Below are 16737 nucleotides of genomic sequence, written 5' to 3'. Positions count from 1 at the left end.
GAGGTTTGTAAGAACATATGGAAGTCAAAACAGAGCTGGTCCAGTACTTTGGCACAGGAACAAAAGCACAACGGACAGATTGTGCCTGTGTGAAAGCACCAGTGCAGACATCTGTAATTTGAATGTCCATTACTCGGGGACCCCGTATATAATGAAATACATCATGGTGGTCTGAATGTACATATGACTGAAGATTTGTCGTTGGAATCTATATATTCAATTTAATTGGTATTCATGGTTATGCTTATATAACTACTTAAAAAAATGAAAGATATGGGAATTGGAAAATTATTTGAGGGAACGTTATTCAAGGCTCTTGCTTTTCTTGATATAGAATAAAGGAAATCTATACAAAGAGATATTTCATCAACTGGTGTAGCCAAGTTCAAGCCCAGTTTTCAACAAATAGCATAAGCCCTGTGGGTGCTAGTCATTTTGAATTGCATTCTCAAGACTTGCAGCCCAAGCCTAAGGATGTGTACTCAGAAGTAAGTTCCATTGAGTTCAGTGAGACCTACTTCCAGGTAAATGTCTATAGGATTGCAGCCTTAATAAACTACATCAGTCTGGCATGCGCTATAACTAAATGTATCACATTCTGTGCAAATTGCAAGTTTTAATTAGTAATACTGGTTAAAATCCACATCAGTTAATCAGAAAAATTGAGTCTGAAAGAGCAGATTCTTGAATACCCACATTCCAAGAGAATAAAGAACTTTTTGCCTAGTCACATCAGTGCATTTGGAGAGTGTTCAGTACCATTAACAAACTAAGCACATCTTTTAATTCTGCTGATGTGTTCTGAATTGATGACTGGAGAACTCTAGTTGGGAGTGGAGAACTGTAGCATTCACACATTTCGGAAAATTTGCAATCCGTTAAGACAGATTGCAGTTTGCTTTGCAAAGTTCATGAGAGCAATGCATGATGTTTGTGTCTAAATGTACACAAAACTGCTAGTTGAACTGCTAACACTTCTTTTATCCTCAGCTCATGCTATTTACTGATCCTTTAACCCGTCTTGCAAAGTGCAGCTTCTTTCCTAACCTTGGCAACAGCCAGCAGTGCAGCATTTTCAAAATTCCACAGGTGGAATGGCATATAGTAGGGTTTTTTGTTTTTACTTTTTACAGAGGTTTGGAGGTGTGGGGTGCGCTGCAGGGTGTCTGCAGGCTCCCCTACCCCCCACCCCCAGGAGGCTGGAACTGGCTGTTGGAAAAAAAACACTTGTCCCTGGCGGCAGTGGCATGATCCTGGGAATCGTGTTGCTGCCTTTCCCTCTTAAGGGCCAGAGGACAGGGCTTCTCAGGCAGATGGGTCATGACGCACCAGTGTGTTTAGGATTCTATCCAGAGAGCACTTCTGAGTTTTTGTGTAATAACACTGTATATACAGCTTCTAGTGGTTTTTAAAGAAAGGTGCAAATGGCAAGACGCCCATGTCAGCTAAGTTTCAAGTGTGTGGGATGAAACGGTCAACAAATAGAAATTGTTAATATTCATTTTGGTGCTTATTCTGCTCAGAAGTGGGGAATCCCAGAAGTGGGGAAGCCCTGAAATAAAGGAACCCTCCAGAATACTTGGTAAACGTTTTTTGGTTTTCCTTTGTACCATTGATTCTTGCAAATTTGTCATTACTCTGATTCTTCAGTATGTATTTTGAAGATTGCAGTCAAGTTGAAATGTAGTTTTCTATTTCATTTAAGATAAGCTTCCAGGTAATCTGTGCCATAGTGCTGAATTGCATGTTTGTGAGAGATGTGTGGTCTTCAATCCCGTGTTTACCAAGATAATGTAAATGCAGGGACAGGGGACTTTACAGGGTGGGTGGTGAGGCAGAGAATTTGCAGCCTGAAGGCTGCTTCCTGTGCTGCCTTCTACTTGGTGAGATTTAACTTAATTTAAATCTCATTTAATATGCTAGTATTTGAAAGTGGTATTGATTTCATTAGCCAAGTTGGGCTTGTTTTTATATAGAAAAAGTGGGATAAAAAGCCAGTTAATTAATAATTCTCTGCTACAAATAGGTCCCCATCCCCCATGCTGGAAACAAACTTGACTTGACTTGGATGAGTTTAAAACTAACTCTGTGCAGCACCTAACTTCAGTACTTTACTGATAAATGGTAAATAGAAATGATGACTCTGGTTAAACACTCCTCTCCTGTCTGCCTAGTGTCACTTGCCCAGGAGGAAATATCGTTCTGCTCTGAGTCTTCCAAATGTCACTGTGTGCTTTTCTAAAACAATTTTGTATTTGTTTTCACACAGTTCTATTATCTTACCACTTGCAATTTAAATCCATAGAGACAGTGTGAAAGGAAATGGATTATAAAGGCAGGAAAGCAATAATATTAGCTTATACTGAATGGTTCATAAAATGTTTACAAATAGACATATGAAAAAGCGTATTCTTTTTCCATTGCCATGACAGAAAGTGTGTGTGTGTGTGTGTGTGTGTGTGTGTGTGACAGACAGACAGACAGACAGACACTATTGTGCCTCCTTGCAAGTAAATTTTAATTGGAAGGGGCAGTGCACCATTTTAATCCCAAAGCAATTAATCTGTGTTGCCAAAATGGGTCTGGTGGATCTTGGGACTTGTTTACCCCACTGCAGCACCACCTCTTGAATGAAGTGGTGTTGCCCAGATTGTTTGCATCCTCTCTTCTCTTTCCCCACCCCAAAATCTGGATTTCAAATTTGAGCCAGTGATTAAAAAGTAGGTTATCACCAATAGTAACATCATATTTTTGAGTCTTGCTTAAACTTGCAGTATCACAAAGCTCTCCAGTGTTAACAGAAAGGGTGGTATCCTAGGTTAAGTTAGTCATGACTAACCCATTCCATTGAATTCAATGGGATGTAGTCATGACCACCTTCCTTGTTCTTCCTGAGTAAACATTGGATACAGCCTACTTCTCACAGTCCCAAGAGGGAACTTCAGGCCATGAGAGCCACAATTGCTCTTCTTTCCCAGTAGATTTTGGTGCAATCAGATCTATATGTGTCAAGCCTGATATAATCTAATTCAGTGTAACACCATCTTCATTCCATTTCAAGACAGAGTACAGACTTGGGCTTTTACTGTGTCTAACACCATCTGTTCTCTCTCCCTACCCCATGCTTTTTTGGTTGGTTTTGCTTTGCATTATGTCCTAGAAGAGTCTTGGTGAACTTTCTCACTGCTTGTGTGACTTTATAAATGTTACAGACACTTTTGCTATTTTGGATGGTGTTCCTGATGGACCATTTATACTAATGGATCATCTTTATGAATGGTTCTTTTCTTTTTTTTGCCTATTCTAGTTAAATATAGGCTGTTGTGTGCACTCACCAAATATGGTATTTGGTAACGGGTGCAGAATTCTGGCTTCATTTTTTTAAAAGGTATGTTTCTAGTCCTTATGACAATTACAGATACACTTGAAACTGTGTGGGCATTGCCTGGGGAAATCGCAGAAGCCAAAGGGACTGAGCAGAAGCTTCAAGGCTTAATATTTTAATGCTCTGTTTATCTCTGTCCCATGATTAGCAGAAGTAGAATTCCATTATGCAAAATGAGAATTTGTATGAAAGTTAGGTAATTTATACTTTAGGATAAAAAAACTAGGTGGTTTGAATTTAGAACAGAATTTTGAAGAGGGTCTGTGCTGGATGAATGTGGTAGGGCAGGAATGTGTGTGGCTTTCATTATCTCCTAGGTAGAACTTCAGGGTCAGAAAAATTCTTGTCATTCTCTATGGAAGGATGTTCCTAGAAGCTATTTTTTTTTTCCTACAAAGGTTGTTTGAATACAGGCAAATAAGTCTGATGTGTAGATTTGTCCCAGTGAAATATGAGGTTAAATTTGGTATAGAGAGGTGTTCCGTTCCCTTGAAGTCCAAATGTGAGCTTTGGATGGCTTGAGAGAGACTTCCTGTCTTGTGCATTTGAGAGTGGCTCTTGCAACCTTGAATCCCTGCAGATTGTTCTGTTGCTAAGTCCTACTGCTTATTACATGAAATGGGGAAGGGAGTGTGAGCTTTCCAAAGATAAGAAAAGAGAGGGAAAATTAATGTGTAGTGACTAGGAAGAAATGGAACCGATGAGGAATGTGTTGGGGTCGGGCTATTGGGAAGGGGGAAGGAGCTGGCACTGTTGTGGTGTGATAAAATGAGAAAAAAGTAGAAGTTTTGAACCTGAACAAAGGTTCAGTTTGACGGGAAGAAATATAAATACGAGGGGATGTAACACTACATCCCCTACATGTAACTACATCCCACTACATCCCCTACATCCCACTACATGTAACATCGTACTAGGGGATGTAACACAGCTATATGAAAATTTATATCTATTTCTCATTGACTTCCAAATTCTGACTTCTGCTTGTTTAAGACTAGTCAGGTAGAATGTATTATTTTTGGTCATGCACACTTGAGAATGGACTTTGAATGACTTTTTTCTTGGTCAGAAACTGAAATCTGTGCTTAATGGTGCTCCTGAGGGAGGCTGTCAGTCTGATGTGCTCTGCTGTAGAAGCTGCAGTGCAGCATTAAGTCTTTCTAACTTCATGGTATGTTGCTGCAGGGCTAATTATAAAGGGCTGCTTGGCAGCGCATGTAAACATCCTGTCAGGGCTTTTGCCTCATCCGGAAGAATTATGCCCACAGTTTTCTGCTTAGTATGAGATGACTAATGCTGTTGCAAGCTGTCTGTTCCTGTCATGAGTCATACTTGTATTCTAGTCCATTTAAAAGAACTTCCAAATGTCAAAACCTCCATCGAGCAGTTTTGTGGGGCGGGTCCTGCAAAGGCACCTCAGCCTGTGGTGATACATGAGAGGAGGGAGGTGATCAGCACTGCATCTCTCTTCTGACTTCCCATACACAATAGATTTGGTGCTCATCCACACCCAGGTAAATGAATTTTGAAGGGCCTGATAGAAGGATGTTCTTTTCCCTCTTGCACAACACCAGAACCAGTGGACACCCACTAAAATTGAGTCACAGGAGACTTAGAACAGACTAAAGAAAATATTTCTGGACCTAGCATGTAATTAGTGTGTGGAACTCCTTTCCCCAGATGTGGTTATGGCACTTGGCTTGCCTTTACAAGGGGGTTGGACAAACTGATGGCGGAAAACTCCATCACAGGTTACAAGCCTCCTGGTTTTAGAAGTAGGCTACCTCAGAATGCCAGATGCCAGGGAGTGGCAAAAAGATACAGGTGTCTTGTTGTCTTGAGTGCTCTCTGAGGCATCTGGTGGGTCACTGTGAGATGCAAGAAGCTAGCCTAGATTGGCCTTTGGCCTGATCCAGCGGGCTTCTTCTTGATGTCCTCTGCTTTTTCTCAGCTAGGAAGCATGTCATTTAGCTAGTTATCTCAGTATGTGAAGTGGACCCAACCCTCTTTCTTCCTTTCTTCCTTTCCTTTCCCTGGAAATCACTGCTTTGGTAAAACTAACAAAACTTCTATTTTGAATCAGTAAAAAGCACCCCAGACTGCCAGAACTATTTCAACTTTTTTTTTTTTTTTTTGCATATACCTGTGCTGCAGTTGATTGTGTGTAGCTTTCAAAAAGAAACAAACATTCATCCAGCTGGCTTGTGACTTCTTACTGCTGCTTCTAATGCTTGTATCACAATCTTAATTTTTCACCTCTGGGGTTAACTGAGCATCAGAGAAGTAGTGTTTATTGTGGAGTCTGACTTGAATCCACAACCTTGAACATATCAAGGGATTTGATTTTGGTGTGTGTCCTACCCAGAATGAATTTGGGCCAAACTGTAAGATGGCTACAGGCATTCTGGAAGAATCTTGGCGTGGGGGCAAACTCTGTTCGCAGACTGGCATTGGCCTGGCTCAGCAACTGATCCTTCAGATGAGGCCAGCTCCCAGGTATCAGCCATTGTTACTCCAGCTCTTGAAGGAAAAGTAATGGAGCATGTCACTTATCCTCCTGTTTTGAAAATCTATGTGTCTGCCCAAGAGAAGTAACACTCTTAGGGTGCAATCCTAACCCCTTATGTCAGTGCTTTCCAGCACTGGCATAGCGGTGCCAATGGGACGTGTGCTGCATCCTGCAGTTGGGTGTCACTCACAGAGGCCTCCTCAAAGTAAGGGAATGTTTGTTCCCTTACCTCAGAGCTACATTGCCCTTATGTCAGTGCTAGAAAGGGGTTAGGATTGCACCCTTAAGGGGTGAGAGGGAGCTACTAACAGCTGGACAGGGGCTCAGTGTGGCCTGAGTGATAGGCTTGAACTGTTTTCAGAAATGTTATGAAAGTGAACCTGTTGAAACTGCCTTGAACTGAATCAGACCATCTAAGTCAATAATGTGAATGTGAGGTGGTAGCAGCTCTCCAGAATTTCAAATATGGTGAATCTTACCCATACCTGAAGAGTGAATCAAGGACCTTACCTGTGCAGAGCAGATCCTCCATCACGGAGCTACATTTCTTCTTCTCTAGTGGAGAATGAGAACTAGTGGAAGCATGGTCTTACTCTATAAGAACATAAGAACAGCCCCACTGGATCAGGCCATAGGCCCATCTAGTCCAGCTTCCTGTATCTCACAGCGGCCCACCAAATGCCCCAGGGAGAACACCAGATAACAAGAGACCTCATCCTGGTGCCCTCCCCTGCATCTGGCATTCTGACATAACCCATTTCTAAAATCAGGAGGTTGCGCATACACATCATGGCTTGTACCCCATAATGGATTTTTCCTCCAGAAACTTGTCCAATCCCCTTTTAAAGGTGTCTAGGCTAGACGCCAGCACCACATCCTGTGGCAAGGAGTTCCACAGACCGACCACACGCTGAGTAAAGAAATATTTTCTTTTGTCTGTCCTAACCCGCCCAACACTCAATTTTAGTGGATGTCCCCTGGTTCTGGTATTATGTGAGAGTGTAAAGAGCATCTCCCTATCCACTCTGTCCATCCCCTGCATAATTTTGTATGTCTCAATCATGTCCCCCCTCAAGCGTCTTTTCTAGGCTGAAGAGGCCCAAACGCCGTACCCTTTCCTCATAAGGAAGGTGCCCCAGCCCCGTAATCATCTTAGTCGCTCTCTTTTGCACCTTTTCCATTTCCACTATGTCTTTTTTGAGATGCGGCGACCAGAACTAGACACAATACTCCAGGTGTGGCCTTACCATAGATTTGTACAACGGCATTATAATACTATCCGTTTTGTTCTCAATACCCTTCCTAATGATTCCAAGCATAGAATTGGCCTTCTTCACTGCCGCCGCACATTGGGTCGACACTTTCATCGACCTGTCCACCACCACCCCATGAGTGGTCAAGATCTATCCCCTATGATAGATTTTGAGTCTTTTGTTTGTGACATACAATGTATTTACACAAATTGGCGTTAACCCTGGAGAGCCACTACCAGGCAGTGTAGACAGTGCTGAGTTAAATGAGCTAATGGTCTGACTCGGAATAAAGCAGCTTCATATGTTCATAGTTAAGGTTAAGGCTGAAACTCTGGTTAGCCATACTTTAATATTAACTATGCAGAAGTGCTGTGAAGCCCACTCTAAGTGTTTCAGGCACAGTTAAGACTTCAACCACATTACATCTGCATTGATGATGTAATGCTGGATGGAGCCATAAATGCAAGCTTTCAAAGTCAATAATATATACATTTTTTTATTTAAACAGGACAAGACTTCGACTTGGGTGAAGCGTTAGAAGACCCTCGTAAGTAACAGCAGACTTCTAAAACCAGTTGTGGGTTTGTAATAGTGATGATATTGCAGCACAGTGAGAATTCTAGTCCAAATCAAATCGTAACTCCACCTCTGACTTGAGTAAGGATAATGCTGAATTGTTTCGGTGTGGAATTGTTAAGGTACGTGAGTATAAAATAAACGGATTTGGGGTCACAAGAATTAATCAGATAAGTAATATCATACAAGACTTGAACTGGGGTGGGGGAAAGACAAAGTGCCAAAGTCCTGGAAAACCTGTAATATATAGATAGTCCCTGACTTATGTACAGGTTCCATTCTAGACATTCATCTGGAAGTTGGAACAGTGCTATCCTGAAGGCATGAAAGCATAAGGCCAGACAGACTGCGTTTGTGCTAGAGTGCCAGCATGGCGATTTGGTCAGCAAGTGGTGGTACTGAGGGGGTTGGGGGCAAAAACATCAAAGCACCACACTTGTGGGGTCTGTGGGGGTAGCACCACTGCTCCTGCTACATCTGCCTAGCCTATGGAGCTGTTCCACAGGCCAGGGAGGCTCCATGCTGCATCTCCGGGTGCTCCAAAAGGCCTCCAGAGCACCATTAAACAGCACTTCTGGTTTTCAGATGAAAACCGGAGGTCCTGTTTAACGGCATTCTGGAGGCCTCAGAGGCTTTTGAAGCTCCACATGAGGCTCTGTATGACTGGGTGAGTCTCTTTGGGGGAGTGGCATGTTGCTGAGGAGGACATGTTGCAGTCTTATGCCCTGGGGCGGCACAGGGGCCAGGTTCATAACTGGATTGGCACTTGTTGGCACACAAATGCAGCTATCCATAAGTTAGGGCATCTTTAAGTTGGATGTCTATCTGTAACTAATTGTGATACCATTAAAGCGTGTGTTATGAATGATACTACAGTTCAGCATAGCAAACCATGGCCAGGTGTAGAGGGCCTTGAAAGTAATTCCATAAGCCAAGGGGGCTCTGCTCTTGCTTTTTCCCCAAATAGCAGCTTTGCATGCCATCTGGCCAGTGACTTTTAAAAGTGTCAGGAGTTTTAGAATCAACATGATCTGGAGGGTAGGGAAGAGAGTGTCAGCCATTAAAAGCCCCTCCCCCCCAAACTTTCTACTGGTCTGGCACAAGTCCCTTGCTAGAGCTTAATGGAACCTAAAAACCACAAAGACAGAGACTGGAGAGCCATACCGTACTTGATGGTGGCAGCCCTATATTTTTAAACTTGCATTTGCTCTATTTGCATAAAGGCTGAGTGTTTAATTTACAGCACTGAAAAAGTTTTGCAAGCAGAAGACTTGCTTGCTTTCCCCACAAGTTTCCCCTGAGCCCTTCCTTCAAACAGCCCCCCCGAATAGGTTCACTTTTGATAACACAGGCCAACACACATTTTGCTTCCTTAAACGTTACACCAATTCCTGGGTATATTTGGGGTGCTGATTCAAAAAATTGCATTTTTTGAATCGGCACCCCAAATTCATATCGAACCACCATAAAGTTTGGGAAAAACTTTTCTGACCCTCAATTTTGTAGGCCTGTGTAATTTGGTTCCAGCTGGGATAAGAAACCTTGAAGCAGGACAGACTGAGAGAGTATGTTGCAGGCACTAGGAGAGAATAGACCCATCTTCAAACACCAGGGCTGCTGCCATTGTACATGGTTTGACCCTTGCAGTTCCTGCCCAGATTGTGCCCTTCCCAGCTGTAATAAAAGTAGGAAAATAAGAGTAGATGTGTGTAATTGCATTATTCAAAAAATAGTTTGTATTTTATTTATGTCCCGGTCTTTTTTGTTTTTTGGAAAGTGGAGAATAACTTACATGGTGCCCTTGGTGGTTGCCCATCCAAGTACAGATCAGATCCACGTGTGTTTAGCTGCAACAGAACTAGAGGGTTGTCTCCTCCTAGGCGGGTTCACTGGTTCCCTTTTTCTAAATGCTTGAAAGTGATGGGCTTCAGATGCTCATTACTGGCTGTGTTTCTATCATAGAGCCCACAAAGAAGCCTGCTTCACCAAAAAGGCCACCAGCAGGTGAGTAATAAGTGTATTTCTTACCCTTATAGTAATCATGAAGTTAGTTTGATATGCATGTGTATTCATAGTTCTTTAACATATGGGACTGTATTTGGTGAATTAATAGCTTCATCACTACTAAAATCAGCTGGGCTGAAAGTATACATGGCTTGCTTATAGCATTGTGGACATAGGTCTCCTTGTAGTCAGTATGACTGACATCTGCTTAATCTTTTTTTGGGCTGGGGTAGTGTTAATAATGTGAGCAACGCTTCTTAAAGAGATTTGTTTATTTTTAACTTATCTTTGGAATTGGGTGTCTTGAGGAATTCTCTTCTAACAATGTAGTCCTGTACATGTTTACTGAGAAGTAAGCTTCATTGAGTTCAGTGGAACTTACTGCCAGGTAAGTATGTCTAGGATTGCAGCCCAGCACTATTTAGCAAACCAGTGACTGTTCTCTGTAACTCTTATTACAGGTTGGGCATCCTTATCTGAACTGCTTGGGACCAGAAGCATTTTGGATATCAGATTTTTCTGTATTTCACAATACAGGCGTGCCCCCGTATCTGGGGGGGAGGGCGGGTTCTGTTCTGCATATGTGAATCCATGGATACAGGGGGATGTCTCCCCCCACTCTCCGGAGCAAGGAGGATCCTCTTTGGACTCTGCTGGGCTCAGAAGAGAAAAAAAGTCACTTCCGGTTTTCTTGGCAAAACCCTAGGAAAGCTTCCCTGGTCCTCATAATGCTTTTTAAAGGCATAAAAAGTCACTTCTGGTCGTCGTCCCCTTGCAAAAAAAAAAAAACAACACCAGGAAGGGACATCTCTTCTTAGTCATTTGGAGCCTGGCAGAGGCTATGAGTGGATGTGTGCAGCCTCTACTGGGCTCAGAAGACCCTCCAGAGAGGAGTGTGGGGGACCCTGCAGATTCCCGATCCACAGCTATGTGAAACCCAGATATTAGATCCACTGATACAGGGACCCTCCTGTACTTTCATATACCTAATGAGAGATCTTGGGGATGGGTTCTAAATCTAAACAAAAAAAATTATGTTTCATATACTCCTTAAATACATAGCCTGAAGATAATTTTATACAATATTTTAAATAATTTTATGCATGAAACATGGTTTGTAATTTTATTTCTTTAGACAAAATTTAAAAAGTCATGTTGGCTCTCAGAAAAGTTCCATATTTTGGAATACTCTGTATTTTGGAATTCTGAATAAGGGATGCCCAACCTGTAGTTAGGGTGGAAGGGAATGGCCTTGGTCATTCCCCTTGATCTCTATGATGTGACTGTACATTTCCCTTGTTTTTTCTTTTTTGCCTGATTTTGTGTGTTTATCTGTGTATGAAAAAAATCTAGTAATTCTACCTGAAAGCTTCATCTCTGGAAAAAAAAATTGAAACAGTATTGTTTTTCCTCATAGGTGGTGGTGATTTCGATTTAGGAGATGCTGTTCTAGGTGAAGGCAAGTATGACAAGTCTCTGCAGTCATTTGTATGTGTATTTTTCAGTGTTGATGTTTTATATTGAATGTGAACATAATTGATAACATAGCAGCACTACTGTCAAAGGCCCTGCTTAAAAGCACCCTGATAATCACCCTTCCCCCTGTTTTATTTAATTTTAGGAAAGTGTATGCCAAAACGTCTGGCAGTCACTCCTCCTGGCACACTGGAACTACTGCAGTTGTTTCAATTTCCCATGCTCTTTATGTGTGTGCAGTAACCTCAGCTGGCTATTGCACCCAGTACCTGGATGCGTTAAGGGATTGTGGGAGGTGACTGTATGTAGACTGTGAGAAAGTAGTACATACATTGTAGCAATTTATTGAGCTTCACCAACACTTTTTGGAGCTCAAAGAAGAGCTGGGACTAGGAATGAAGTGAGAGAAAACCCTGTTGTCCTGAAGTTGGTCCGGAATCCTTCCCCATAGAGCCAGTCCCCTGTGGAAGTTCTTCTTTGTGGTGTTGGAGAAGAAATTGGGGTGGCTTATTTCATAGGGGCACGTGTGCCATTCTTTTTGCCCTCATATTCCTAAGTCATGGTTGGCACTCTTCAGTCTCGAAAGACTATGGTATAAGCCTACAGCACCTGGTATTCCCAGGCGGTCTCCCATCCAGGTACTAACCAGACCTGACCCTGCTTAGCTTCCGAGATCAGGCATGTGCAGGGTAGCATAAGCTTATGCGTAAGTTTCCTAAGCAGTAATCATGGTTAGAAATGAGTAATTGGTTATCAAAGGTTTTAGAATGGGCTTGAAAGTGTGCTGGCGGTAGTTGCATACCCTGAGGGGGTGCAAAGCACCAGGGTTTGCACAGAGCCTCATCATAGCACGCAAACTGCTCTTCCCCTTTGGAGCCATTCTGGGCCGCTAGAGCAAAAGCTCGAAATGGCACTGAAGGGGAGGGCAGTAGTGGACCTGCCATTCAATGAATGGGGTAAATACCCTGGTTTGCCAGAAGCATAGTTTAGGAGTATGGGGAAGTCTCAGATGGCTTCTCTGGTTCGTCCTGGAGCCACGCGAGGCACCGTTTCGCTCCAGGTGAGGGGGGGAATTGTGTGCAGGGGGGCCGGCAGCATCTCATGGGGGTGCCATCCCAGACCTTTGCCCCAGGTGCAGGTGTGGGGAAGTCCACCACTGTGGGAGGGACCACTTGCATGTGGCAGTGAGGCTCCATGCAAAACCTCTGGATCCACTTCTGGCTGACTGAGAGTGTAATTGAAAAAAGAGGTTCACTTTATTGTCTGTCTTCCTGTTACGATCCCTAAGTCAGATGAATGTACTGTCTTTCATATTATTAATCAAAAAAACTACAGCTCATGAAATTGTGGCCAAGCCATTTAAATTTCATTCCTCTATAATATCAGAGTTTGTTGAAATCCTTTTGTCTGCGTTAGACCACTGACATGGTTCTCACTAAACAAAGGTCACTATGCAGATTTTAATATGCGTGCATTACAGTGCAGTCTTGTACATTTTTACTTACAGCTAAGTTACACTGTGTTCATTGGATCCTGAATAAGTGTGCATAGGATTAGAGCCTTTGTTGTTTTTGTGTGTTGTGTATTTTAGATCTTTTCTCAGTACAATTGTTCCCAAGTTAATTTTCAGGTAGAAAACCTAAGGCTAGAGAGCAACTCCCTAGAAAAATATATGTGGCTTTTATGGTAGAATTTTACTGAAAAAAGTTGCGACACCCCTGGGTGCTGTTTTAACTAGAAAAAAAAAATCAGTTTGAAAGCCAGTGGAAGCTTTTTTCTCTTAATTTGAATGGCACAGAATCCAGATGCCAATCACAAACTGGTAAGGGCACAGACTGGTAAGGCCCTCCCCCATGCTCCACTATGGTTTCAAACCGTTTTGTGCACATACACAGACATGATGCGCTATTTCCCACCCACCCCCCTTTTTTTCCTCTCCTCTGGGAACAATGGGAGTAGAAGGGGTGGGTTTGGAAGGTGGGTGGGATTTTCTCTGAATTAGAAAATGTTCGTTAAGCTTTAAATATTAAAAGATAATAACTTTTGTAAAAGGGGAAAAAAGTCTGAACCAATGCATATGCATTTTCTGTAATGTGTAGTTTGGCGCATCAGATAAACTTTTGGAGATTGAGTCCACAGTTAAGTCCATCTCTCTGTCCTGTTTCTCCCCCCCCCCCCCAAGAAAAACAGCATGTCACATCAGTTTTACCCCTCTTCTGTGCATGGCTCTAGCATGGAGGTTGTACAGATTATGGGAGAAAGTGCCTATGTGTAAATACCCTACACATTGGGGCTGTTTGTGAAGCAGCCATACATTTAAATTGTTTCTAGCATGTGGAGCAGTCTCATTCTTGATACATAGTGTTGTGCATTCTAGCTTGCCCCATTCACATGCTGCCATTTTTCACTGAAGGATTAAACCAAGCATGGGCACTCTTGTTTAACTGTCTGCCTGCCTGCCTGCCTGCCTACCTACCCATTTGAGTGCTGGGGCCAGTATTTTCAGTAGATATTTCCACAGCTCAGTAAGGTTATACAACTAAACTCTGAGGAATTTTGAATAGATGTGTCACATCTGAACACAGCAATGTTACACTTGGGACTTTTCTGTCATCTGTTTAGCAGATTCCTGTCCAAATTCCCCCAAACTCCTTTTTAAATTTGGGGGTTGAGGGGTTATGGAAGCTGTTGAACAGAATAACATGGGAGAGTTCTGTGGATGTTATGTACATTCTAGACTAGTCTGTATGCTAGCCTAAATTCAGATCCCTGCCCTTTTATCATTGTCGATGTGGCTTGTGAAGGCCAGCATTTGTTGATGAATATGGATAATGTGAGTAGGCTAATGTTGAGGAAGAAGTTTGTCCAGGTAGAAAGTATTTGGCCTCCGTAGCAATCCTCTAATACCAGACCCCCAAGGCGGTTCCTACTTTTCACATATTGAAATTTGTTCTATCAATTTTGGTTACTAGATGACTCCAAAAAACAAGCAACAGCAGCACCACCTCCACCGAATCCTGGAAGTCATGGCAACAATGGGGGTAAGAGTTTGTGTGTTAAGGAAAAAATGTGAAAAATCAATAAGTAGAGATGGTTGTACATGTTTTCTGAACTGGCAACGGAATCATTGTAAAAGTTATTTATAGGAAAAGACAAACTGATCTGCTTGCTCTAGCTTACTGTACTGCTGGGACAAAATTCCCTCATCCCCCCCCCCCCCCGAACTTTGGTGCCCCATTTCACAGATGGTGAAATTAAGGAGGCGGCTTCAGAGATGTTTTGGGGATAAACAGGGCAAATTTACTGAGCCACAGCAATGCTTTTCCCAGTTCCGTATATATTTCTTTATTGTTATAACAAGCCTCCTATAATAACATGTCTGTAAACCACTTTGTGAATTTTTTTTGTTGAAAAGCGGTCTATAAATACTGTTAATAATAATAACTTGAAACCCCAAATGTGCCAAAAGCTTCATGGCAAACAAATGGTTGTAGATATAACCCCCCCCTTTCCCCCCTGTTTTTGTAGATGCATTCAGTGATCTGGATTTAACAGATGGGAAGCCTCTTCCAGATAAGCCAGGAGGTGGTAAGTGTCTGACAAATGAATTTTTAAAACATTTATAAATTGTTTTGTGGGAAGAGGAGATTTATTAAACTAACAAGGGTGTTTGATTCAGAAGTGGTCTTGAAAGAGATTTAGAACTTTTGGTCTTTTTGTTTACATCAATGGTTATACAATAACATAAAGTTGAACTGAGTAGGTTTTTCAAATCCATTTTATGAGGATTGTAGCTGGAATTATCCTTACTGGCAAATACCAAGAACTTGACTGGTTTAGTTGCCTCTTTTCCAGCACCCACTTTGCTTTCGCTTATGACTTAGATCAGCTGTTTTCAACCAGTGTGCCATGGCACATATTCATATGTTGAATAAATCCCAGCCCAAATCCGCTACAACTTCCCCCAGCATTTTCATGTAGATCTTACACAACATAGAGGTAAGATGGAACCCTATGGGGCTCCAAAGGCTATAGGCAATTGGGCTGATAATGATCCCTTAGTAACCCCTTCTGTACCTTCCACCTCCAGGTAGGTCCATACCTGTACAACTCTATACTTCCCAATCCCAAGCCTTAGCGGTAGTCCAGAAGGACACCATGATCGATGATATGCCAGTGATGGATCCAGCAGAACGAATGAGGACACACTCCCCTTGACTAGTTCCTCGTGGTGTCATCAAGCAGGATAACCCAAGCACTTTGAGTCCTAAACTTAGGTTAGAAGTTAACCTGGAATGGGTCACAATGAGGTTGTGTTGTGGTCCCCAAATGGATGAATGTGATTTGAGCAAAAAGACCAAGAGCCCAATCCTATGCTTGTCTCCTCAGAAGTAAGTTCCATTAGAATCAGTGGGGCTTACTCGCAGGAAAGTGTGGATAGGATTGGGCTGTAAATTAAACACTGCATGAAACTCTTCATGATTTTCCTTTTGGGATGTGATATTTCCTTTTGGGATGTGGTTTTTCCTTTTGGGATGTGATATTTCTTCCCCATGCTCTTAATGGCTGTGTATTTCAAAATGGTTTAATGATCTTGGCATTTTAACTTTGGGTTGATTTTGCGAGATGCATGCATTCTTCACAGGCAGGTTTATTTTATTTTTTTTAATGCTATTTTACATAAAAATTGTTTGCAAAGGCTGAAACATTGCTCAGTGGACTTGCACATGCTTCCTTTGTACATCGAATTGACTAATTTATTTTGGTGATTTGATTTTGCTTCTAATACTGTTATGCACAAATTGTTTCTTAATTTAGGGCGTGCTTCTAACCCTTCTGGAGGTATGTAAGGCTGTGCCATTGTTTGCTTAAGTTGAGATTATAAAGCCTTATTTGGAACTTGTGTATGTCTGCACAGATACCCTGTGTTGCATATCTTTATTTTGACATACAAACTGGGATTTTATTTATGTGTTTATAGCCTACATTTTTTTTCCTATGGTGGAACTCAGAGTAGTGTACGTGCAGGTTCCCAGGCAGTCTTCTGACACTGGCCAGACCTAGACCTGCTTAGTTTCATCAAGGTGGTGGCTGCATCATGTGTCCTTAGACAATATCCTGGGATTATGAGTTGTTTTAAATAGATACAGGATTTTCATTGTGGGATGCTGTTTAAAGAGCATGTGCCTTTCTGTTTTTTTAACTGAATGTGTGTGCATGTGTTACTTTCTCTTACTTAGCCACAAAATAAATGCTCATATAAGCATATTGCCCAGTCTAATCTGTTCAAGATCTAAATGTGAGAGTGCAGACTAATATTAGATGCTGCTACCAGCCTGCCTTCTTAATTATGTAAGGAGAGTAAGAATGATGACATATAAGCCCTTTTCAGGTGTTTCCCCTCTCAAATGCTTCTCAGGCACACAATACACTAACCTTGCCAATGATGCACATGCTTAGCCCTTCCCTCCATGCATTCAGAATTTGTCTGTAGGGATAGCTTCTCCATGGAATTTCAACTCTGAAACAAGGGG

General features: G+C 42.1%; 1 protein-coding gene across 2 annotated transcripts in view; it reads left to right on the top strand.

Annotated features, from left to right (window-relative positions):
• LOC136645729 (CD99 antigen-like) overlaps positions 1–16737 on the top strand; it is a 35595-nt gene that overhangs the window by 7877 nt on the left and 10981 nt on the right. Inside the window, exons 2-7 of one of the 2 annotated variants that reach the window (XM_066622117.1) lie at positions 7656–7694; positions 9686–9727; positions 11145–11186; positions 14176–14244; positions 14732–14791; positions 16022–16045. In XM_066622117.1, coding sequence (XP_066478214.1) covers positions 7656–7694; positions 9686–9727; positions 11145–11186; positions 14176–14244; positions 14732–14791; positions 16022–16045 — 276 coding nt within the window. The remainder of the gene's footprint in view (positions 1–7655; positions 7695–9685; positions 9728–11144; positions 11187–14175; positions 14245–14731; positions 14792–16021; positions 16046–16737) is intronic. The other variant, XM_066622118.1, reaches the window with a different exon arrangement.

This window comes from Tiliqua scincoides, chromosome 3 (assembly GCF_035046505.1).
Source record: "Tiliqua scincoides isolate rTilSci1 chromosome 3, rTilSci1.hap2, whole genome shotgun sequence".
Classification (NCBI taxonomy): Eukaryota; Metazoa; Chordata; class Lepidosauria; order Squamata; family Scincidae; genus Tiliqua; species Tiliqua scincoides.
The sequence above is the reverse complement of the archived record's forward strand: the minus strand, read 5'-3'. Positions and strand labels throughout refer to the sequence as shown.